At 35.6% G+C, this 26,637-nt stretch overlaps 1 protein-coding gene across 8 annotated transcripts in view; it reads right to left on the reverse strand.

Moving 5' to 3' along the window:
- Positions 1-26,637, reverse strand: part of DENND4A (DENN domain containing 4A) — a 57,987-nt gene that overhangs the window by 17,746 nt on the left and 13,604 nt on the right. For 7 of the 8 annotated variants that reach the window (XM_087743229.1, XM_087743227.1, XM_087743224.1 and 4 more), the window contains 17 exons: positions 25,311-25,640; positions 24,455-24,704; positions 22,786-22,855; positions 21,036-21,205; positions 20,101-20,342; positions 17,772-17,838; positions 14,057-14,115; positions 13,243-13,387; positions 12,464-12,639; positions 10,466-10,566; positions 8,302-8,520; positions 7,910-8,055; positions 2,775-2,908; positions 1,777-1,912; positions 960-1,166; positions 745-873; positions 324-468 (listed from right to left, as the gene is read on the reverse strand). In XM_087743229.1, coding sequence (XP_087599355.1) covers positions 324-468; positions 745-873; positions 960-1,166; positions 1,777-1,912; positions 2,775-2,908; positions 7,910-8,055; positions 8,302-8,520; positions 10,466-10,566; positions 12,464-12,639; positions 13,243-13,387; positions 14,057-14,115; positions 17,772-17,838; positions 20,101-20,342; positions 21,036-21,205; positions 22,786-22,855; positions 24,455-24,704; positions 25,311-25,618 — 2,704 coding nt within the window. In that variant the 5' untranslated portion in view covers positions 25,619-25,640. The remainder of the gene's footprint in view (positions 1-323; positions 469-744; positions 874-959; positions 1,167-1,776; positions 1,913-2,774; positions 2,909-7,909; positions 8,056-8,301; positions 8,521-10,465; positions 10,567-12,463; positions 12,640-13,242; positions 13,388-14,056; positions 14,116-17,771; positions 17,839-20,100; positions 20,343-21,035; positions 21,206-22,785; positions 22,856-24,454; positions 24,705-25,310; positions 25,641-26,637) is intronic. The other variant, XM_087743230.1, reaches the window with a different exon arrangement.

Here is a 26,637-nt window from a genome sequence, read left to right on the forward strand (position 1 = left end):
AAAAAAAGGGGGAAAACAAAAAAATGACAAGACTGGACAGAAGTTTCTGCCAGTTATGAGACAGGCTACTGGTATGAACTAGGATAATTATCACATTGATTTCAGGTTCATATTTTGTCTCCACGAAGAGCTGATACAACAAATAAAGAGCAGATTATTTTGGATTCAAAGACAAAAAAAAAGGTGTTTTTTAAAAATTATGCAAGAGCTTACTTTTTTTTTTGTCTAAAATGGTTTTATCATCAAATTCACAACAGAGAGCTTTTTGAAATAATTTTCTTATCAGCATGAAAATAAAAAAGAAAAGGATGTGAATACTCTACCAGGAATGGCAGTATGTGAGGTGCTTGTTGGTAGCTTTTTCAATGCTTTTTTAAACTGTGCTATTCCTAAAACAACGTTTCGTATTTTCATCCATAGGAAATAGCCACCTCGATTGCTTGAAGGCCAGGTACTTTCCAAAACAGCCTATTTTGGAAATATCAAGGTCAAATAAAGTCATCCTAAGGAACAGTCAGGTGTGAAATCATTAACTTAAATTTCAAATTGGGTTACATTGGCAGTTATAAAGTAGACTTCTAAACCTACAGAAACAAAGACAACACAATTATTCAGTCTTGTATTTCTTCCAGTTACTAGAAAAGACAGAATTACATCTGAACTGCTCCCTTATTTTGCTTGCTCCTATTTGCCTGAATAAAAACGCTTTTTTTTTTTCCCCCCTCCCTTTTCAGAAATACTTACCTTATTGTAGTAGCCGTAAGTAATGGCATTAGGGTCAACACCAGCTTTCTGCATTTCAAAAAGCACTCTCACTGCTAGCACAGGCTGACCATACTGTCCACACAGTTGCATGAGTACTCGGTAGCATACCTGAAAACACACACAAGTTAGTATTGTGCTTCCAGTCAGTAAAACCCATGGACTATTTCTGGAATTCTGGGGTTGACTTATTTTACCTCATCAGGCGGATCTATTTTTTTGGCATGCATTTTTTGTAGCACATCATATGCAGTTCTCAGAGCCCTGACTTTTGAATGGCACACTTTCACGTACGCAGGAAGGCAGATAAACCAAAGACCATAGCAGTGACGTAACAAACACCTGGACCACATCTGTGGTATGGATGAGTACTTCTTAGCAATTTTATGTGCAGATTTAATTTCCTGTAAAGAATCATAAAGATTATTTGTGTTTGTTTACATACACATTACACAAACCTACACGTTAAAAACTGAACATGTATCGTTATACCTACAGAAATTGCAACATTAATATGAACAACGTAATAAAGTGGGAAAGAAAATGAAAGCAGAGTGACTGATACTCAAAAATAGTTGCCGTGCAATATTCCCCTCCTAAAAACTTGCATTTCTTAAATTTAATGTCTACTACTTTTGGTCTGCATTTTTTGTAAGAAACATTTGAAAGTTACAGCCCCTCTTAAAGCCCTGGATAATGAAAATCAGTCAAAAAGTAGATATGGAAGCCCAACAGTTTACGCCTATGGAGAACAGCGTGAAGAATGCAGAAGGTATAGGGACAGCACAGCAAATGACAAGCTGTGTACAGGGCCCCTGTACAATACAGTGTAGGCAAGGACAGGTAAACCTCCAGAGAACAACTAGCACAGCTACTCTATAGTCACTGTACCAGCGGAGAACCATTAGTGAGGCTGCAGGCACTGCCAGCCAGTCTTTATAGCCAAACTCAAGATGAAGGCAGCAAGCTGTCACTTTCCAAAGCGCCTCACGCTACAAGAATACCCGCAAGTACCTGTTTAGTTCTTCTGAACATTGGCGATGGGCTGTTGGGACTGCTGGCTTTTGAGGACAGTTTGTTATTTGGTGCTGTGAGAAATCCTTCAGGTCGCTCAAACAAATCTAGTTTTAATACTGGAAATCCATTATAGCTGTAAAAAAAAAAAAAGCATCACTTAACTTCCAAAGTAAACACGTCACATGATAGCAAGTGAAATCAATTACACAGTTGCACTAGAAGCAACACAGGAAGCCGAAAACACAAAAGTAAACCTTTAAAGACACTGTTGACAAAGTGGTTTACTAATCCATCTGCATGATTTCATAAGCCTGCCCAGTCTCTTAACCTGTTATTTCAGTGTAAGCAACTTAAATTGATAGATGCATTTGCTTTCATAGCATTTTCTTTAATTAAAGTGTCAAATGCATTAGTATTGATTCCAGTTAATAATAAAAAAAAAAAATCTGTGTGGCTTAATCCCTAGCGAGCACCACATGACAGAGGTTTATAAAAATCAATATGAACAATATCAAACTATAAAAGATTAAATTAGATAAGATTTAAAAATGTTTTTCAGAATTAATGAAGAAACCAATAGACAAACTCATTTGACATAATTACTAAATTAGTAACATCAGTTTTCAGTGATTCTTTGAAATGCACTCTCTTTCCAAAGAGTATCTGCAGCTTGTGTTGTTATCAGCAGCAGCAGGCCAGACTGGGTCCATTAATTTCAATTTTAGCCTTAAAAACTGTCAACAGCTAGCACAATGTAATGTGAACACACAGCCAGCTTTACTAAGTATTATTGCTTCTGCATGTACTCATGCAGAAAATCATTAAAACTTCAAAAGACCTGGCACATTAGGAATTTTAAACACACATTTTTACCTGAGCAACATAAAGGGACAGGAAAAATCTGTACTTCATGGCTATCACAAGAACCTAGAAACTAACTCCACGAGGGCAGCTGTTAGGATTTTGACTAGCATCCTACTATGTCCTTAGGTTACCTGTATTGTAGAGGGTGCTCTTCACCATTTGGCAGGTGAGGGATCTCAGGTGGTGTTATGAAAACTGTATGCTCACTCTTGTATGACTCATCCAGCTCTATAAGTCGTGTTTCCCCAGTTTTGTCCATATCTACCTGGAGAAGTTATGTCAAAAGAAAAAGTAGTTACTAGTGTTATTGGATTTTCTGCTGTTAAAGCTATATGGTCAAGCAGGGCAAAGTCTGTACCAGCATCAAAGGATTGCATCTTAAAAGTAAGGTTGCCGTGCAAAGTTAAAATGAGACTATTAAGTGTTGCATCGTTTTTGTAAACTTTACCCCGACACAATAATCGACATTCCATGATACGCTCCAAATTGACTGTTTTCAGTTACTATAAGTAGTTGTACCAAGAAGTTAATCTTTCTGAATACAACCATTTCTGGAACCATGGTGCCAACTGCAGCAGTAACTTGAAATTTATTTTTAAATATGAAAATAAGAGCTATTTTTTTTTCCTCTATTTTAACCACTGAAAACAAACTTTATCCAATTGTCTGATGTATACGGAATCTACAAACAACACTATCTAGCCATTTCAGTCACTTGCATAGTCATTAAGGTCATGCTAGTTTGCAGAGATTGCAGAAATACACATGCATTCAAAGAGTTAATGGAATAAAAACATGTGACCTTACTAAAATTAAAGGGGGATAAAAGTAACTGTTTTTCTAAAAAAAAAAAAAAAAAAACAGTAATCCGAAAGGTGAAGGGTAGCTTCATGATTTTTTTTCCCCTCTTTCAGACAACTCAACAGTTTCATGTGTGAAAATACAGCACCTATTGGGTGGTCTTGTCCCCTCATAGCCAGGACAGAAATTCAGCCCATGGATAACAAAGGCAACTTGTAATAACACTATAATTAAGCACAAATTACAGCTGCACCTGTTCTGTTTTTAGCTTTGTAACTGGCAATCTGACCATAAATCTTTGCTTTGCTAGCCTGGCTGTTGCAGAGAGGAGGAGAAATTTGCACTTCCCAAATTAATGCCCCTCCTTTAAAGATAGCAGCGGAGACATACTCCAAGGCTTCGGGCAAATTTCAAAGCATCAAACTGCAGAATCAAGTGGGAGAAAACTGTCCAACAATTTTACGGAAAGAATTTCATTCCATTGCTCGAGACAAAAATAGAGAACCAAAGAAAACTCAGCCACCCCAAACAAGATTTTGAAAACTATGAACTGTTTCCCCTTGAGAAAAAGAACAAACAAGCCTTTAACAATACTACAAGCTTTCTGCTGCTACTGTTCGCATTACAGAAACCACCAGGAACAGAGCAAATATAACAGGTATTACATTCTACCCAAGAGCCTTCACTTGGTATTTGTACTGGTATTCGTATTGCTTTGTCCCTGATCTTCTGTCACCAATTGTGTCTCCTCCAATACCTCGTAAGCGCTGCTTCTGCTTGCGGGATGAGACACGTCTCCATCTCAAAGAGCTGGCACTATCAAAAACTATTTACTTCGTAGCACACAGAACATGCTTTTTATTCACATATTGATAGCCCAGTGCTCAGCTCAAATACAGTCACAGTTTACATTTATAGCCATTATTTAACTGGTTTAAATGGCAACCAAATTACAGCCAAATGGTACGTTATTTCAAAGAAATGAGTAAGCAACCTGTGGAACCCAAGGATGCATGTTCTTCACTCCTTAAGAGTTTAGCAACAGGGAATTAGTGTACAAAAAGAAGCATACTCCACAGTTCTCTCCCTCCACCGAGGTGGAAATATATCAAGTAGTTTCAGTAGAATTCTTGAACGCTTAAAATTTGATAACCATACAAAGAGGTGTTCTTAATTACACATTTTACTGCATGAGACAGATGGAAAGTATTAACAAATTGAACCAGCCAAGTAGCAAGAACATATGGCTCCTGAAAAGTAGAAATAAACGAAACCTTACTTGGCAATTTAAATACTTCTAAGGATGTAAAAACCCCACAGTTACAAGTTTCACCAGTGAAACACAATAAAGCCAGTAGATTAAATATGTACTGAATTGAGATAGTTTTTGAATTCCTGGAAAAATGAAAACTTGCGGGACAATTACACTGTATCTTTCAGTAGACAAAATGGGTAATCAATTACAATATCTGCTGCTGCTGTCTAGGATAAAATAACAGGTAGAAGAGATTACTCTTCATCTTAAACTATTCTTATAAGTTGTTTGAGGCAGGGCTTAGATTATATTTTATAGATAACTAATTTCACAGTACATAAAATTTGCCTTAACCCAGTGGCTTATAACTACCCATAAGAAAGTGTTGTATCATCTTTCAACCCATGACATCACACTTTCATGCACACCCTTTCAGGTACTGGTTCACCTTGTGAAAGACATTAATATATAAATAAATATTCACTTCATTGGAGTAATTCAAATTTGATACCTGGTCAAAGTAGAGCATCTTGGCGGAAGCTCTAGTTCGTATAGCAGTCCTTGGTATACTTCAATATTTTAACTTTGTACGTTACTGTTAAGCATAGTATCGGACATAAGAGAAATCAAGAAAGAGAAGCAGGAAAGAGAAGATGGGGCAAATATATCATTGTTCAAAGAAATCCTGCATGGGAACGCGTTCCCTCATGTCAATGAAAACTTAGTTTCACAAGCAATTCTAAAGCCATGGCAAAACTTAAACGCGTAGTAATTCCAGTGCCTCAATTTCCCCACAATTATCACTGGCATAGAAGTAGTTGTCCCATTAATAAAACTGAATGAAATCCTCACTGACAGAAATAGAAGCTGGAGAAGTACAAGTGTTTTCTGTAAAATTTATTCTTATGGCACTGTCATGAACCGTTTTTTATAGCAGAAAGAAGCTGCCCATGGCATCAGCTAGCAAAATAACTGACATTAGAACAGATGAGTCTCTGCTTCAGCTGTACGAGCTGCTACTTAACCTTTTAGAAAAGGTGAAAGCTCCAACAGCTCCACAGATTACGTGCAGTCTCACAGTGGCATCACTAACCTAAGTATTACTTTTTTGGAAGAACTGTTTGAATTCCCAGGCAAGATAGGGAATCACCTTCGGTGTCCTCATAAATCATTCTACGAAATGAAATATAACAGATAGAATTTGATACTTCCATAGTCGTCACATTCTGAATAAAAATCCTATTTAACATTAGTCAGAGAACTCACCTGCCACGCGACGGAAACCGAGTACTGCTCAATAGTGTTTAGTCACTGGGGTATGTATATTCCTGTCTATGAGACCTCCCATTTTTAAACAGTAACTGGCATACAGCAAAGCAAGCGCTACGTGTTGAAGGCTTCTTAACTGAACTATAGGATAATTGAGCAAACATTACAGAAATGTTTGTAAGTAAATCAATTTACAATCCACAAATACCTGCAACTCCTGCCGTAGAACTGTGAAGCACACTTTTAAGAACTACTACTAATAGAATATTGAGATTGGCAAAGCTATACAGAGCATTAAATACTGTTAGATACCATGCTTTTATATTTTTTTCAAACTTAAACTTAACTGCTTTCAGATTTAATTTCAAAACAACTCCTTTTAGCTCTTCTGCACTTTCACAGCAGAAATAGCCATAAATAGAAACTGTAAATAGCAGGTTTGATAGTCTTCAGTATTAATTCCTGCGGAACAAACAGCAGGCGACCTACTTTACAGGAAATCCTAGACAACTGTGCATTACTGAAACATCAGTGTCCCAGAATAGTGTTACAGGTAGCCAGTAAGATGACAAATAGGTGTGGAATTTCTTATAATATTCATAAAAATTTCTTTCATGTTACAGAAGTAGTAAACAGGGATGTAAGATTGTGGGTTTCAGTTCAGTTCTGAAAACAAAAACTAATGCGAGAAAAATTTCAAGCAGCCTCCAAACACCGTTGTAGATCCTCTTTGGAAATACAATGAATTTTCAAAAGGTAATATACCTGTACTTTTTAGAAAATTAGTTCTTCACAGTGCTCAACACTATACTAATGTGGACCTTTCTTATAAATATCTCAGGATTTTTAAAAATCTGAGTGATATTTCCATGGAAGACTAAAAAAGAAATCCACTTTGAACTGGGAAATCCAACATTCCGTGAGCTCCAGTCCAGCAGAAGTTCTAAGCTTATTTCAAGAAAAACACCAATTGTGATCACGTTGCACTTTCACACTCCTTGTCACGTAACCCTTAACAATTGCCTTTCCTTCTCATTGCAAACGAGAGAACGGCAGAGCAACAGATAGCAAGGTATTCCTTTACTGCAACACAAACGACTATAGAGTAACAGAACCCACCAAAAATGTCAGCTTATGCAAAGCTTGTGTGTGACACACCATAATAAAACTTGCTTACTTTAAGAAACCCATACATTTCATATCCGTCAATATTTGGTAATAAGGTCATTAGAAAATATTCTTATCCAAGAGAAGAGTATCAATACAAGCACTATATTTAAAATATTTACATCAGCAAGCTGGTTTTGAATTAGGGGAAGAAAGTGACAGCAGTATGAATGAAAGCAGATTTGATAAAAATTTGGTTTTAATTATTTACTTTTAGTACAAGCCTTCCAAAAATTCTCTTAAGAGTAACTAGAGAATTGCTATTAGAAAGAACTGGCCAGCACATTGTTTAAAAAAAACATCAAGGAACCTTCTACTTAGAATGATCAAAAAATAGTGAGACTGCCTTATATCTTTTAGTGTGCTGCTCATCAACACCATTCCTAAATGGCTGCATGAAATATTACACCATCTATAAAAATGCTTGTAGTTTTACCTAATGAATATAATTCTCTGATAAAGAAGCTCAAAGCTGCTACTTTACAATCAGAATATTACACTTCTTACTATGGGCCAGTATTTCAGAAATTTACATACATGTGAAAATTAGCACTTCTCATTTGTTCTCACAATATTGTATTTACACTGTCAAGAATTTGAAGCAGAAAATGAAACAAAGCCCAACAGAAAAGGAAAATGGAAGGCTCCAGTGACTAGAAAAGAAGAAAAAATAGAAATAAACTTGCACTTCAAATATATTCTGCTTGTACTATATCAGATAATGTAAGCAACAGCAGAAGTTAACAAACTATATGCATATGAAGACATGCTTACTTTATCTACGCAGTCATCAAAAAATGCAAGGCTTGCGTCCTTATCACTGACAAAAGAACACTCTTCAATGAAGCGAATAAACATTTGAGTTTTGGTCATCAGCGTGTAGAACTTCTGATGCGAACGATCTCGACTTTTGAGGAAACCTATAAAGCGAAATCAGAAGCATGTAAGAATGCCTAAAACAAAAAAGCCCTCACCAAAAGTCAGCACACGTTCTTCTAACAAGCAATAACCTTTCTGTAATCTTTGCCACTACTATGCAATTTTTTTTGCACTTACATTTCTACCATCATTCACAACACTAACACTGCAAATGTTTTTATTCTTTAAACAGGAGAGAATCTAAAATGATAAATTAATACACATAAACCAAGTTTATGACTCTTTACCTTGTAGTTCAAAGAGAGAACTTGCATCTGTGGCTGTTTCAGAGGGCGCCTCTGTTATTGGCCTGAGATAAGACCTGTAACCTTTTAGTATCGAGGCCATGAAACACAAGAATGCTTCCTGGATCTCCAAATCTAACAGATGCAATTTCTTCCCAGAATTAAAATCATAGTCATTCATTGCTAATTCCATTAACGCATCTTCTCTTGGTCTCTGTTGCACTGTGAACAAACACAACATCATAATGTTTCACACTTCTTTTTTTCCAATATTGGTAAAAAAAATTCTCTCTATCCTACTAGATTCACTGAGTACTGAGCTCCATTAAGTCTGGAACAGATTAAAATATATGCAATTAAATTCAGTCATGACATGCGACAATAGATTCAGCTTGACCTTATACAACTCCTGTATCTCTGGATAATACCAAAAGCAAGATACGTTTAGCGTTTCAGCACATCAGTTAATGCAGCAGAGAGAACCAGTATGGACAGAGCTTAAAAAAACCCTCCAAGAAAGCTGTTTATAAAAACACAAGAAAATTTATACAAGAGCCGATTAAAGAAGCATATTTTAGGGACAAACACATAGACAGGATGTATTACTTTTTTTTTTTTTTACAGTGCCTTTCATTTCAAAGTGTTCCCAAAAAGCAGACTATACATATCAAGTACCTATATACACAGAAAAACACCACTCAGATGCAAAGTGGAACCATCAAAACACAACACAACGCAGAACATTGACACAGAGAGAAGGCAGGCATTTTTTAAAAGACCTAGCAAAATCCCTATTCTTAAAGTAGACACTTGTCTCAACATTTTAAAGCCATCAGAACTCTAGCTAGAACTGCACTGCTACACACAAAGTGTGGTAACGTTCTAATAATGTCTCAGAAAAGTGAAAGGATAGTTTCATTACTGGCTTTCCACATAATATAATTATAGCCAACCTTATATTGATATCACATTAAATTCTTATCACAATTGCTTAAAGGTCAGTATTTTCATAGAGTATAGAGAACATAAGGTTTAAAATTTTTTCTAAAGAAATCCTCACAGTGAAATATATCAAAATTTTGAAGCAACAGACAATTTTTATCACCTATCAGCTGCACACATTTTTTTGTGCAGCACACACCTATAAACTTCTGTTTCTGCATGTTTTAATGGGGACATGATTAAATTCTAGTGATCTCAATAGCCAAGGTGTAAACAGCCTTTAAAAAAACCCAATGCCCTAAATCCAGGTGACAACTACAAAGATCTCATGCAATATGCTTTCCAGGAACGTATTTCTGAAACATGCAGTGTTGATCAAGCCCACCCTTTTCATACTCTGGTTTAAGTCTTAACCACTGGCTGTCTCTGCCACAGCAACTTGATTTTACAATTGCGTTATTGCTCTTTAAGGCTCCCTCCACTGTCCATGGAAATCATCTTCTAAGCAGACAGGTAATGCCAGCGTGCTGATGGACTTCCTTCCCACTTCACAAAGCCTGTTAGCTATGACGCCCGAGCACATCAGCTGGCCTTGACGACATTTATATTTCCAAATGTTTTGTTTTAAAGGATTTCACTAACATCATCCCTATCCATTTTTCTGCTTTCTCACATCAAGGTTCAATATACCTTGCTCTGCAACATTTGAGGATTCTATCAACCACCATTTTTTTCTTAGAAATGTCCAGTAATTGTGCTATATATTTAAAAGCCCAATGTTTATAAAACATTTGCTATTTCCATCTTAAAATTTTAGGTAAAGTACTATCAGCTTTAGTATCAAAGTTACCTCAATTGTCAAGACATCAGCAGACTTGAGCAGGCTTTGAAGACAAAACAAAGGTCTTTATTAGGTCCTGGCCTACTCTTTGCTTTACTATTCCCTTCTCAGAAAAACTCTGCGTTTTACTCATACGAGGATAACATCAATACGAAGGGATATCGATTGAGCATTGCCTTATATATACATGGAAGTCTCCTCCACCCCAAAAGCCTCTACATGGGTTCTAATCTCTGGACTTAAAGCACAAATTTCCCCGTTTTGTATGAAAACATTACGTTTAGTGTACTGGGTGACTTAAGAACATATTTAATTAGCTGTATTTATCTGTTAATGTAGCACACTCCAGCCAACGTAAATCTTACTATGTACTTTCCCACTCACATTCTGCCAGTTGCTGATATAAGTTATTTAAAGCGTTCATCAGATTTTTGCAAGGTTTCTTTGGTAAGATCTTCCATGCAATAGCTTTCTTATCTCCAGTTCTGGAAGGAAAAAAAGAAAAGTATGAGCACACGCTGGAATATGTGTGTACACAGGACTGTAATCGGAGGATTTTTCTGTCCCACCAGAGAAATGGGAGAACATATACAATTTGCTCCATTAAAACAGGACTGAGAAGGACTGAAAACCAACCAATTCAAATTTGATCTACTATACATAGATTTGATCACAACCATCCAACCAATGCCCCATATTTCAGGATCATGATTATGCAGCCACACTCATTAGCACCGAAATCAGTCCACTTAGAACTCATGAAAGAAGGATTAATAGTTTTAAGTGCCTGCCATTGCACAAGTATCCACCACACGTTAGGTTCTGAGCTGTAATTACTTAAACTAGGATGGAGATAACGACTAGAATGCTCGTGGTAACCCAAACTCAGTTTGAGAGGATAACTGCTTTGTCTGTAGTGCATATAGATTTGGACTTAACTATATCATTATCACGATGAAAAAAATTGCAACATTCTTTGTCAGAGGGCACCAGCAAGCCTCAAGACCCTATCGGTCACAAAGTTGCAAAAATAGTAAGCATTTGTTTGACACTTTTTTCCGTATGATGAAACGGAATTAATCTGTTCCAAGAAAATGCATAGAAAATCAGTTAAAAGTAGAACTAAAACAGAAATAACTGGAAATAAATTATTTTCCATTAATGAATATGTAGCTAATTAGACAAATAGCAGAAGAAATGTACAGACATGTTTCTCTTAACTAAAAAGTAACAAAACCAAAGTTATCACAGCCTAGTTTGAACTAGTTCCTAAAAACTTCAGAGAATTGCCATACAAACTTGGTATCAGCATAAAATCCTTAACAAAAATTTCTACTTACAAATACTTAATGTATGCAACCTTCTCTAAATCCACACACAACTACTGATGCAAAAATAAACCCACAAATAAGAAAATTTGGGAATAAAAAAGATTTTAGTTAGGCATAGTAATGCTGAAAGACTGCTACTAACAGGAGGACGATATAAAAGAACGCTGACCAAAGACTTTGAGAAGTTACACTGAGTATATTAAACATGATACTGAAATAAAAGTTTAATTCTGAAATACAAGTTTAATTAATTTTGTGTGGTTTAGAATCTTGAATTAGAAGCCTTACCCTCTTCTGTCTATTTTTGTATCACATCCTCACAAGGAAATAAATAATTTTTTGCTTTGAATATCATAACAATATGGACTGTTTTCCAATAGTTTTAACAGTGCACTGCTGTCCCTTACTAGTATTTTCGACACTAGCTAATTAGTATTACAGAAAAACATAGTACTCTACACAAGTTCTGAAGGAGAAATAATACTGTTATTTCAGTTTGCTAATGATGGCATGATTCTAAGTCTTAAGTAAGACTCTCTCACCCATGGAAGTTCACATCTCTAATTCTGAACATGAAGTTTCTATCGATATTGATATTCCTATTGATATATCCTATTCTATATTGATATGGAGTATAATTTAATTGTTATAATTTTCAAGCAGGTGCCCATATGACAATACTAGAATTTCTTCAACACTAAGAAAGCTGATCACAGAAAAACAAAAATGACTCTTCTCCTCCAGGGACAATGAAGCGAGACATAACATGGTTAATCCAGGAAACGTGCCAACGTGTGCAATAAGATTTTAATGTAATAGAATAAAAGGCAATAATGTTCCATGAGGAGTGTACCTCCACTCTGCCGTGTTGAACAGGAGATATAATTTCTAGCATGCTCATTTCAAGAAGGATGATGTATTAGAAAGTTCAGAGGTTTAAAAAAATAAAACAACCCCCCCCAAAGTTTTGCCAAAAAGCTAGTATTTTGCCTTTGAAAACAGGAAGCAAAAAAAAATTATCACAGAAGAAGAATTGTCAATAAATACTTACTGAGAAATTGTATTGGTATCTAGGTCAACACAGCTAACGTCTGGTGGAGGGTCATAGAGATCAAAGTATCTTGAATCAATTCCCACTATGAACGGGCACGGTGCACTTAACACGTCTGCCAGTGCCAAGGGACAGAGAGGGATATATGGGCAAGGCCAGTGGAAGGGAAATATCATCTTTGAAAATATGCAGAGACAAAACCATAGGTTAAACATGTATAATAATATAGTCTATGCAAGTATAAACCGCACTTCACTAACTGCCACTTCAAAATTATTTAACATGGCAGATAATTATTACTGAAGATCCAGGTGCAGATTATTAAATAAAAAACACACTCATGTCTCTAAAATTCAATTTGTTTAATTTGCAGGAAAAAGCTCTTCACATATAATATAGTATAATAGACTGTATATAGCAGAGGTAGCAAAACAACGCTTAGTGAAGACAGGCAGGAAAATAACGTGCATTTAAAATTCTGCAAGAGAGAATACAGTGCTATTTGGCACAATCAGGAACTCGCATTTAGTGCGTTGCGATGACCAAACAACATGCTTATTTACAATATTTACACACAAAGAACCAACAACAGTTACTCTCTCACCTGTCTTTGTGCAATATCATTAGCAACATGATTTTTTCTCTCTAATGATCTTTATTTTTATTCTTATTTTTAAGTAACCTTTAAGCCTAACAGCACTACTACTGATTTTAGATTTTATCTAAAAAAACATTTTTTTCCACTTACAGGTGTATGATTAAAAAAGCGCTTTACTTACAGAGACTAATGCCTCTGTCACACTAGTAAGGACAGAAGGTCGCAATGAATGGATGAGAATTTTATGTTCCGTCACAGCAAATACAAGTAGAGTTACTGCATTTTCAGGTCCTAAATTCTGAAGTAGTGTAGAAAACTTGCCCCCACTGTTACAGAATATAAACACACTGGTGAGTTACAAGGGACCATAAAAAAAAAAGTTCAATAACAAGAGAGAAAACAAGGCATTAGAGCGGGATTTTATAACCGTAAATCTGCAAATCTTTCTTTTAAAGAAGATTGCGAGGCAGACTGCTTGGTACACTTCAGTGTCCAGTGAAGACTGGTTACTTCCCAACAGTAACCACAATTCCTTGAGACTCTTCAATCGGTCTAGACTATTTTCAGGACACGTGCATGATGATTGCTCTTTCTGAGAAGCAATTTACAGGGAGACAACCTGTGTTTCTTTAATCATTCTCCTGCACTGAGACACGAAAGTTAAGACAGTCACAGAACTCCTTCAATTACCTTGCAATACAAAAGCTGCATTATCTTGGGAGCCCAGGTACCAACTCCTAGAAAGGGGATCTAACAATCTATATTCTGCCTCAAAAGCCACTAAAATTATTTAAAAAACACAGATATTGTTCATTAAGTATGTATCCTTGTCAGGGCGCAGGGCTAATCACATAAATAAACTTCAGATACACTAGCTACAAAAGGCACCAGACAAGGTAAGTTAATTTGCACAATTACAACTCAAAGTACCAAATCTTTTCTGCAATGTAAATCAGAATGTATTCCACAATTAAACAGAAGATACTGCTACTTGCCTCAGTGGAAGGGGTGATGACACAGGTTGGCTAAGAATCAGGTTATCGTGTGGAGATAGCTGGAAAAAGATTTTAAAATACATTCTTTTTATTCTGAACTTTAGAAATATTTATTAGAAATTACACAACTATAACAAAGAACACCTAAAAGTAAAACAAACTAAGCCAAACCTTATATATCCCAGTTGTATAGCACTGTAAGAAGTGGTGTGTAATGCTATGCATGAGTATCTTTTTAGTAAAAAGCAGGCAAAGCACGATCTTCCTTTCTTGGTCAGAATTGAATACATTGCATATTCATAAAGAGGAATTTAAATTAGCTAATACTGCAAAAAATTGAATACATTAACTGCTGAAAAATGAAGCCTTCTCTATTTTAAAGGAAGTGAGGACCTATAGTTCGTACAGCTTTCAGGGACCAGGGAGGATTCTTTTTGGATTTAGGGGGAAAGAAATAAAATAAGGGATAAAATGCATGAAGGGGAGAGATGGCAGATCACAATGTAAAGAAATATTTTCTTCAGAAAACATGAGAATTAGGCTCTTAGCTGGTAGAAACAGCTCAGCTTTGATAGAATCTTTAAAATTTACATTAGTTGAAGATCAAGACAAAGATCTTATTAATTCACATTTCTTTCTCACAGTGATATGACATCAAGAGAAATCATTCATATATTCAGTATGATTCAAATGAGTACAAGAATACAGGTACACGATCATAGGACAATGGCAGGACGAGGGGTGATGGCTTTGAACTGAAAGAGGGTGGATTTAGATTAGATATAAGGAAGAAGTTCTTCACTCTGAGGGTGGTGAGGCACTGGCACAGGTTGCCCAGAGAAGCTGTGGATGCCCCATCCCTGGAGGTGTTCAAGGCCAGGTTGGATGGGGCCCTGAGCAACCTGGTCTAGCAGAAGGTGTCCCTGCTCACGGCAGGGGGGTTGGAACCACATGATCTTTAAGGTCCCTTCCAACCCAAACCATTCTGTGATTCTATGAATCAATTTACCAAAGCTCAGCTGATGTTTTCAGCCATAGTAAATCCAAGGTAACAAGATACCAGTTAGCTTAATCCTCCCTGCTAAGTGGTCACGCATTTTCTATCTATTGTATAAAAGCACACATACAAGTAGCAGTAGTAATTCAGTAAGTCACAGTAACTTGTACAACTAAGCTGCAAGTTCAGACAACTTTTAATAACATTTCATTTTTGACTGTGTTTCAACTTAGACCCCTCTGCAGCTGACCAGACAACAGAAGTCAGAAGATCAGATGAATTAGTAATACAAATGCTGAAGCACTAAGTCACCTAACACTGTGCCTGGACAGACACACAACACATAGAACATAAGAGTCTATGCAATACTGCTTCAGTGACCAACGAGGATGGCCACACCGCTCTCCGTGCTCGATTTGTCTTCAAGTGAGTCACCTTGTGGCAACCACCACCATTAGCTTGTTCAGTGAAAGAATTCAGGCCTCATTTTTTCAGCCTGAGGTAACCTTCATAAACTACCCTCAGAAAGGAAGCATCAGCCTAATGTCCTAGGACTTTTGTGTTTCAGCGACAGCAGATAAACACAATCAAGCATCTACTCAAAGAGCATGTCTCCCTTAGGCAGAAGGGGCACTCACTGCCCCTGTTCTTCAGAGGGAGAAACATATTACTTGACATGCTCTTGCAGTTTGCAGGTCGTGAATACATCATTAGAACAGGAACATCTGTGTAATAAGGGGATGTAGGACATGGAGAACAGAGTCTAAGCAGATTTTAGATCAGAAACAATCCATCAACAACCGCAGCTGGAAACTGGCAATCGTGAACATTTCTGAGTGTTTTACTAATGGCTATAATTTCTTTGAAACTTAAAAGTCAGACACGTGCCATGTTCTCTCTCACTTGTAACAGATACTAAGAAGGATCTAAGAACGGGTTACACATGCAGACTGGCATACATGCAGTTACTAAACTATACCAGGTCTCATTTTTAAAAAGCATATAGGCACTTGTGAGACATTCTACAGCAACACATATTCAGATGGATTTAATATACTAATTATTTAGCAAAAGACTACCATGTTTTACATTAACTAGCTTCAGAGAGAAATTACTATTTCTTCAATGAAATGGAATCCTAAAAGCTTGTAATTTTCAAGAAAACAGGCATTTCCCACACTATTTTTGGGAAAACATCTTAGATAAAAATCACAGGTGATTGTATTCAGTGCAGTATCAAACACAACTCAAAAGATCCTGAAAGCAGCTTGACGGAAGTACTTATTCAGAGATCTCACCTATTTTACTACCTACTTTAAAAGCAGCACGTTCTCCATCTATACCATCAGCTACTAAAGTTGTACTAACCTGACACATACAGCATTTTGAAAATAAGGTGTAACAGACTTAATTTCACGTCACTTACATCTAGGCCCTCAGACTTTGTTCTGGGATATACACCCACGTATATTTTGACAGAGTTCCCTAAAAACTCAGACTAAAAAAAAGTAAATGTTTTTCTCTAAACTCACTTATAGTTCTCTGTAAATGTACGTTTAGTGTTTCCTAGCACAAATGTTTTATTGAACATGAATACAAAAAAAAACCCAAGATGTAAAAATACTGGGTTTTGAATTGAACTTTGAAGTCGTAATACCAGTGACAGAAGTGTCAGATAGTTTCAGTATAACTGTTCTCCAACCCCTTTTCAGTAACTGTAATAAATGTCACTTTAGAATATCCAAGTACACCACGGAGGATCTTTAATATTCAATATATTCTACAAAGGCATAACCCAAGATTGTATTTACTCTGAAAGGCTTCAGTAGCATATGGGCTACTACATTAAGACTGAAAACTGCACAGCGCTCTCCGTATTTTATTTCATTCAAGTAGTAACAGAGAGTAACATCATTTTGTAACAACTTGTTCAAAACCACAGGATTGGTAGAATAACTACAACGAGAACAGAGATCTCTTTTCTCAGCAATAAAATTTTAACATGCCTCTACCCATTTTGCCTCTTAGGAGGAAAAAAAAGTAAAGATTTAATAACACTTCACTTAAGAAGTTTTTGAGATAGGGATTTCCTCTCTCCTACCAACAGTGAAATGGGTGAAATTTCAAACAACAGGTAACCTAATCCTAGCAATTCTACCATTTCACTCACACACAGTAAAATATGCTACATCTTGCAGGTAGGACAGAATAAGGGTCATACTTGATAAAGTGTGCCTCTGTTGAATGTGCGTGGCTCTTGCAGTTTTCAGTAAGCTATCCATTATGTAGAAGACAGCACGAAGCCCTTTGGGAAAAGGGGTAATCACGAATACACTCGTCACATCTGGTTTTAATTTTGTTTATTTTACACTCAGCCCTCATACGGTAGCAAGAAGAAAACAGTTCAAAACTATTGCAAAAAAAAAAATCAAACCAGATGCTGACTTTGAGTAGTTTTTCATTAATTTCGATATACTCTGAAAAAACAATTAAGTTCTAAACTCACTAAACAGTATATTCTAATATCTCATTAAAGTCCTTAACTTAACTGGAAACAAGTGTGAGAAATCTGTAAAAATTAAGTGTATGAATTTAGGAAAAAATCCTGAACAACAAAAAAAACTGAACATAAAAATTACATTTTCCATTCACTAACCTGTTCAACAGCTGTTTTGTCTTCACTTAAGACATAGCTATTAAGAAGAAATTTACACTTACCTGAACTAGAATTCTTGGCCTCTGAGGGGATGGAAAAGGAACTTTATGCATGAAATGGGAAATGTGTCTAGAGGAAAAGAAAAATACTGATTTAGTAGAAATTATAAGCTCAAACTGCTTTACCTCAAGATAAAATTATTATCAGTAACAAAAATTATTATATAAAAATGGCACACACTTATTCAGAAGACAGAGAGAGAAAAAAAAACAAACAACCCAGCCCCCAAATCCTACAGGGATATTCTGACCTTGAAAACCTATTTTTCTACTAGCAACAACCAAAATGGCAGGCCAGATTACCTTTCAGACTACAAGCGTGGTTTGTGAGACTGAAAAATTACACGGAGATTTTTTTTTTTTACTGTAAAGCAGAAATATTGATGTTTGAGTATCACAATACCATTTTACAATCCTTCTTCCGAGACTGGCTTGAAACAGCACTATACCTCAGAGACTAGCACTGGTTATTTGCAAAAAAATATTCACAGCTGAGTATCAAGGAGAGTCATTAAGTTCATCCATTTTCTTCACTTCCAAATACAAAATGTTATGTAAGATTTCTGATGAAAAAAGTGTTACAGTTTTTCCATATATTACAGATACAGAAAAATATTTTTAAAATTTGAATAAGTTCTCAGTTTTATAAAAAGTTCTAAAAGTGCAGGAGTTCTACATCATACATGCTTTCACATTAAAAGAAACTACATGCAATCAGTAGAAACGCAGGAAGAAACAGATAATCCATCATAAACTGCATGCTACAGCACATACTTTACTGTAATTTCTGCAACTTTTACCATTATTACGATGCAGACAACAACCAAATTTTGAAGAAATTCAGAGAAACCCACACATAAGCATTGATTTATATAGAAGACTCATTTTACATGTTTCTGATTCAAAGCTATACATTTCATACATATATTTCAATGTGGCTGCATATTATGCCATTAGATGTATGCAAAAAAACCCACACCCCACATTTTTACTGTGTTTTTAACTTTGCGTACATGTGCTAGGCTTAACTTTCTGTTGCAGTTCTATAATCACATAACTGGCATTAACCAGAAGCAGTCTTGTGCCTCCTCTTCACCACCACTCAGTTGACCTCCCTTGTGTCAGCATCAATGTCTGTGCAGCCACGTGGCAAGGAGAACAGGAAAGGAATCAGGCTGACAATAGATTTGGGGTTCTGTCTTTATTACCAGCGTATGAAGATGGTGGCAGAAATATGGAACATACAGCAAACATCAAGGGAAAAGGCCTGCTGCTTGCAGAAGCAGGGCTGACTGAAAATGTTCAAATACACATGTATTGCACAGAAAACCTTCATCATCACTAAAATAGCCGAAGAAACTAGGCTAGACACTATATTAACTTCATGCAAGACAGTGTAGCTGTATTTAAGTTATCCACAGTAAATTGACCAGTCAGTTTACAAACTGGAGAAATGAGAATATGCAAATAAATCCGTAAAATCAAAATTGATAAAACATTTGTTATATTTACTTCTCATTTTATTCATTCCCAAAACTCAAAGACCAAAAATAGTTCTCAGCTCAAAAAAAAAATAAAAATATTTTCACTATTGGAAGTTTACACTATCAGAATTTTAAAACAAGTATAATAGATACAAAGTGGAATAATTGAGTGGATAAACAATCACAAAAAATGCTTAATCCACAACGTCAAAGTCTCATAAAACTTCAATATTGAAGTTTAATAAGAAAAAAAGACTGATGTGTAATAAAATAAAAAAAGCAAATACTGCATTTGCAATCTGACGCATTAAAAAGTTACATTAGCCTAAAAATGTTTAACAGTATTACATATCAATTACAGGTATCAGCCACTTCCTGGATGTAAGGATTTCCACTGCATTTTAAAATGTGAAATACTTTGAGAAGGAAATTAAGTTTATTTATCACAGATAGAGGAGGATTACTAGTGCAAAAAATTCAATCTGCTTTATTATCTCTCATTACACAACAAATAGGCATTTAAAAAAATGCAAAACTACATATTTTAATCTCCTAACTTAATGTATGCAACATTAAGAAAGGATTTATAATCTTGCTCCTCCTACTCACTATGCTAAAGGGTGCAAAGCTAATTAAAAAAGGCTTTCAGAGATACCTTTGCAGGCAATTAAACCACAAATAAAAATCCAGGCTTTTTCAGGAAGTAGGTAAAGATACATTTAATCAATGGAGAGAAGTGCTTAATCTAGTGTAACCATTATATTTAATGTTCAATGACTAAAGTCGAAAGGATATTACAGGAAACTTTGAAGTAAAGAAAGCTGTTACGAATTTTTGAAATTACTTACTTCTCAATAGGTAGGACATGTGGACCAGAAATGGAGTAACGATACAGAAAGGTAAGAAACTTCTTGAAAGCATCAAAGAAAGGCCAGTGAGAGAGCAGACAGATGCATTTATTTGTTTGAACTGTTCTGCATGTGTCTGACTTTCCCTCAACAGCAGCTGCTAATCCCAGTTGAGATTTTTGTTTCTCTGTGAGATTCTCTTCAGGATACAGTTCATAAAACTGAATAGCAGCACCATATACCTGCAAAGAACATAGTTGATTTGAAGTCAATAAATCTGCCTCAGTCTTCAAAGCAGTCTAACAAACCCCAAACGCGCAAGGAAAATCAAGTCTATGTTACTGTTTGAAAAGTTACATTAATGCACCATCTTTTGAAGCAATCTATTCCGGAATATTCTTATGGCTGTGAAAATCCAGACTGTCTATTATTTATTTAAAACACTTAATGTCATATGAGAAAGAGTAATTTATGAAACGATTTAAGTAAGAGAAAAATAATAATGATACAGAGTACAACTACAGCCAACTGCTCGTACTATTGCCTATTTTGGGAATCCTTCGTAAGCAACTCAAAGTAGTATTCCTCTGACATCCAATTTACTTTTTAGAACAAGTATATACATGCAAGGTTGTTTCCAGGCTTGCAATAAAAATAGTATACTTGCATGTATATGCAGTCAGAATTTTTATAGCTCTGTAGTTTCAAAGGCTAACAGGATTGGAAAGCAAAGGAATACAGGTTTATAAAATCAACAGTCCAGCAGTGAAATAAATGCAAGTCACTCTTTAAAGTAGTCTTTGAATTAAGCCCAAATGAATAGATTCAAGTTTGGCTATGGAAATATGCATTATCATCATCCTGAAAAGATAGATAACCAATTTTTTAGCTTAAATTATTAACAGTGATTTTTTTTTTTTAAGCTTTTAAAATACCTTTTCTGCAGAAGCTCCAGTTAGTACAAATGTAGAAAAAACTGGGAGAGGGTATTTACTGTTAGATGGCCAACATTCGATCGTTGCACCCATAGGCAGACAAAAAAGAGGCACAGATTCTGGTAATGGGAATGATTCATAATCTTCCTCGGGATACCTGCATATTAAACCTATAAAGGCAATTTGTAAAGAGGCAGTTACGTAAGGAATAGCAGAAACATATTTGTAATAGCTCATTCCATAAAAACATGCCCAGAAAAAATAAGATACAAGCATACACTAACTTCAGAAGATCAGTAAAAGAAAGTTGTAAATAATCAGGTGTAGCAAATAGCTGGAAAGGGGCAGCATGCTTCCAAGGCCTAAGGAGAAATCACCTAACACATTGGTCCTACTGACCATTCTAGGAACTATTCATAACTAATTTATCTTTTTCCGTTTGCAGGTTGTGTGCATCTCAACTATTATTGTAACAGTTTGCATTCATCACTAGTATGAGTAAAAATTTAAAATTTAGTTGAAAAAATGATAACCTGAATAATTGAGAAATAAGACTGACGTTTTCAATTATGAAAGCAATTAATTCTTGCCAACAAGTTTCCAGAAAAATCTGATGTTAGATATTGGATTATTTTTTTAGTATCAGTAGAATCAAACCAATTAATTATGCTGATCCACCTCAGCTGAGGATTCAGCTAATGTGCTATCAGACTAATGTGTTTAGACTTAATTTTAAACATAGCTGTAAAACATGAAGTTCTGAAGCAGAGGCTCTTTAACATACAGGTCTTCAATTCCATCACAAGGCTGTAGCAATCTATCCTTTCTTATTGCCAACCCAGGGGACTCATTCATGAGAATGAATATTGCGTGAAGGGATTTAGGATTTCTCTGCATTAGAGAACACAATCACTACACGTTCTTTTCTAATATACAGTGAAATATTAATAAGCAATAAAAACTGGTAATCAAGAAGGGCAGTGGTTTCCTCCCACCCCCAAGAAGCAAGCTACTACCAGATGTGGGGCCTTTTAAAATTTTTATTTATTTACAAATTTATTGTCCACCTTTTAGTTAGTCCTAAGCTACTGTTGTTTACAGAGAGCAGCATCTCAAAGGGATATAAGTGAATTAAAGCTTAAGTCTGAAACATGCTCATGACTTGCACTCAAACAAAATCAGGGTTTTAAAAAAAAAAAAAACAAAACCAAAAAACCAACACATTTCATCAGAGCCATAGCAAATCTACTTCTGTCTTATAAATAAAACAACAAAATAAAAATGATACACAATCCAAAAAATACTTATAGAGCTCAATGCCACTGATGTTCAGGGCAGTGTGGAAGCCTGCAGTATTCTACAAAACATTTCTTAAAGAAAGTGATCACAAAAATCCATCCAAGAATTTTTGTGGCATTTTCTTCTGCACATACGTATACATACACACCCTTAAGAGACAGTTATCAGCAATAAAGACAGAGGTGGGAGACACACAGGTTTGTAGAAACCTATCAAAACAACTGAGCTTCCAATTAAAAGCAAATTTTAAAACAAAGTAGTCATGATAGATAATTCTAAGGCTTATTTTAGGACATTATTTTAAAAGAATTCTTCAGGGAAAGATTCCTTTTTGGATAATGCCAAGACTGTGTCTTTGTCAAATAATTCTTCAATAAAAAAATGTGTTACATTACAAATAAGCCTGTACATCCTAAATTGAAGATAAAAAAGCCAAATAGTAGTTACATACCAGCTTTATATGATATGGTGTTGGTTTTTGCCACAGACTTTTTATAACATAAATATACTGCTGAGCCCCACTGTAAAACAAAAGAAATTATTGGATTACGTGATGAAGTATAACACAAGGACGTAACAGAAGAGTGGAGGGAAACCTCCTCTTCCCTGCTTACAAAGAATGATAACATACACACAAAACCATAGAGCATTACGATATAGGAATTTTGGGCCTGCTACACTATCCTCGCTGCCAACGGCCACAAACAGATAACGGAAAGAAGAGTACTGTGTTAGCTCCACGCTAGCCGATCCATGGCAGGTATTGGCCTGACCTCTAAAACAGAACTGGTTTATAGACTGAAGCATGACATCTATAAATTCTTCTCTAAAACATTTGTTAACACAGCTACAGAAATTTAAGTACAACTGACATCCATATAAATATTTAAACCTTTCTCCATTTTGTTAAACTTCTGGCTTAAATACGTATATAGACAGATGTACATACATGCACACATTATGTATATACACAGAGTGCAATGTTTCTGTTATTAACTACATTTGTGTATTACTTTAAGTTAATACTTAACTTTCTTTTGTGCCTGCATTTTTATTTTAATCATGCTAATCTTTAAGCCCGATTCCTTATTCAATCTGTGATTTCATAGTCTGTGAAACACTGCAGCATAATGCCATAGTTTTTGCAGCTCCTAAACAACAACTTCCTTTCTGGCATTGTTGACATTTTAAAATATTTTTGAAGTTCTCAATTTCTGGACATGAAAAAAAAAAAAAAAAAAAGAACATGGAAAGCCACAGAATGGAAGAGACCGGCACCCTTTAAGAGCACACAAAGCTTTTAGGGATGGGAGAAAGATACAGCAATTGCTATAAGACAGCACTCCCATAACCCAGTCAATACAGGCACTGGTAGAACTGAAAAATCCATTTGTTAATGTCTACAGGCATTCATTTAAAAACAAGTACAGATCAATTTTCATGATTTTTTTTTTTGCCTGATACTACTCACATATGCAGTCAGCATCCTCATCAGCATACTGACTTTTGAGGACCCTACAAAAGCCAGCATACAGGGCTGCAGATTCAATTAGGAGACACCTAAATATTAAGTTCTGCAAAACGAAGTGCTGTGCCACCCGTGTATTTCAGCAGCTCTAGCTTTGCAACCATATTAAGTGTTTAAACAGGCTTACAGTCAACAGCATCCAACATCGCTTACATGCAACTTCCTTCAGAGAAAAAGTTTGTGAAACTACTGAGGAGAATGACACTTATAAAATAGCATTGTACATAATAGGGGAGTTCAAAACAGAAGGCAGTTGTTAGACACAGAATTCCCATCACAACAGTAAAATCAGTGTCAGAAACAGTCACATCTATGAAACCTCCAGTTATACACACAGTGACACAACCAATTTAGAGGACTAATCCAAAGCTGCTCAAGTCAGCACTAAAAAGGCTATCTGCTCCAAGACTTCCAAAAAGACTTTGTTACAAACAGGAACAAATGTAATCCTCCAACTCTTCCAAGATTTGATTTGTCTTTGGAGAGCGCTCGTCAAAATTTTTCACCAGGTACTCTGAAAACTGTCACAAATACTCCACAAACATTACCTCATTGAATATCAAGTGTTCAAAATTTAGATTTTGTATCTTACCATACTATTATTAAGGTTCTTGTCAACCTTGCAGAACGTATGTGGAGGGGTTTCTCCTTTACTTGGTATGATTATACATATATCCGTAACAGCCAACGTGTTTTGCGTCATGTTTTCGGATGCTCTTCGGTAAGTGATGTACACTCTTTGTGATGAGGCACTGCCACTAATATTAGCAGGCCGACCATATGGAGTAGTTTGAATTATTTCACAACCTTGCTTCACTCTTTCTTTCCCATCATATAAAACCCTAGTTAAAATGGGATGAACAAAAGTCAGAAGGCACATAATTTTTTTTTAACACTATGAATACTAACACTATACTAAGAATTATAACTGAATAGTACTAGTTTAACAGCAGCTCTTGCCTCATCTGATCAAAACATTTTTACTGACAAGTTCAGGTCACATATCAAACTGCATTCTAACAGAAAAGCTTCGTGATGAAACTATACCATTTTTTTCTCACATATAATTGCTTTTAAGTGTATTGTTTACTGCAAAATAGCGTTATTTTCAATGCTATTAAAGATTCATTCCCTGATCCTAAGAACATCATACAACTCACCTCTTTTCAATCTGTATTAAATAGGCTAAGCATCTTATCTCAACCAAAATATATACATTGAAAATTATAAACGGCTTTGAAAACTCCAAAATGCAAAGGATTACGCTTGCCACTAAAATCCACTCAGCACGCATTTTTCCTTCCATACTGGGTTACAGCATGCTCAAGTCAAGAAATTCCTTCCTGTTTAGAGTTTTGCCTTATATTTAAAAAGTATGGTATTTCAATAAACCCCATTAGTCAAATAAAACTGCCAAAATCACTTACTGGAACAGAAAAACCACTCACCCCAAATCAGTAAGTGGCGGCTTATCCCTTCCTCGGCGATAACAAAGGTATATTTGCGGTCCTACAAGACTGCCATTATTAAGATCAGCAGACAGTCCTGAGGGAGTAACATCTATGCATTTATATCCCTGAGGAACTTCCTCCCCCAGAGATTTATTAATTACTGTTACATCTGTAATAGGTTCTTTTGGTTTAGCGATTTTATGGCAAGCATCATTGAAGTGGATTTCTTCCTCTAGTGGTTTTGAAATATCTGTTAATCCTGCGACAACAAAGTAGTCAGCAACACGAGCCCCTTTGTCTTCCATCTTCCATTACAAGACGTTATAACTGGTAAGAAAGAAATACATGTCAGTATTTTTAAAAGAAATTATAAGATATCAGAAATAATAAAATTTTATCTATTTTTAAAAACAGAAAATTTGCAATAATATAAATGAAAACACAGTAAAAGAATACAAAAGAAAGAGATCCATCATCAGATCATGTAACATTTTTCATTTGTAACCATGATCTTTCCAATTTGGAATTCTGAGCCACAGTCATGACAGTTAATTGTTAAATAAAAGAGCCAAAAAGTAGTTCTCGTGTATTTTGCATATAGTCTATTACTGCACTCTATTCACCATGCCAATGGATCTTCTAAGGCATGATCTGCAATTCATTTGCTTCCTGAATATTAAACATATATGCAAAGGCTGTCTTGATTATTCTAAAGATACAACTGTAATTGCTGCCATGTCACCCTATGGGATTTTACAGCTGATACCAAGGCCAGATCTTCTTGGAGTATTTCTGTGGCTAAAAGTTGATACCATTTTATTTTATAGTGTCTTGGGTCTCAGATCCTTGATATGCAACCCATCCATAGCCAGCAATATACCAGCTTTTATACAAGGCATTTAAACCAAGTCAACTTCAATGGACTCCAGATCAGTGTGAAACAAAAACATTTAAGACCACATGAAGTTTTTTTTCTTTGTAATGAAAAGGAATACAGTCTTGCTGTTCCAGCCAAATTCTGCTGGGAAATTACATTCTTTCTTCCTGGAACATATTGATAAAACAAAAATCTTTACACATGAACTCTTTCTGTATAGTGTTTTTCTGCAGTGTTTGCTACCAGTGTTGTAAATTAACTTCAGCATAGGAGAAAGTAGTATTTGTAGGATGAAAAGATGGCCTTGCAAACAATGCAGTGCGCTACGCATCAGGAGATTCAGTTTCCTCTTTGTCAGACACTCTTGAATACCTTTACAAGTCACTTAAGCCCCATATCTTATTTAATAGCTTGATTTGTAAATAAAGAAAATACTTTCTGCTCTTT

This window comes from Nipponia nippon, unplaced genomic scaffold (assembly GCF_047370975.1).
Source record: "Nipponia nippon isolate SJK-2023a ecotype South Korea unplaced genomic scaffold, ASM4737097v1 scaffold_9, whole genome shotgun sequence".
Taxonomy (NCBI): Eukaryota; Metazoa; Chordata; class Aves; order Pelecaniformes; family Threskiornithidae; genus Nipponia; species Nipponia nippon.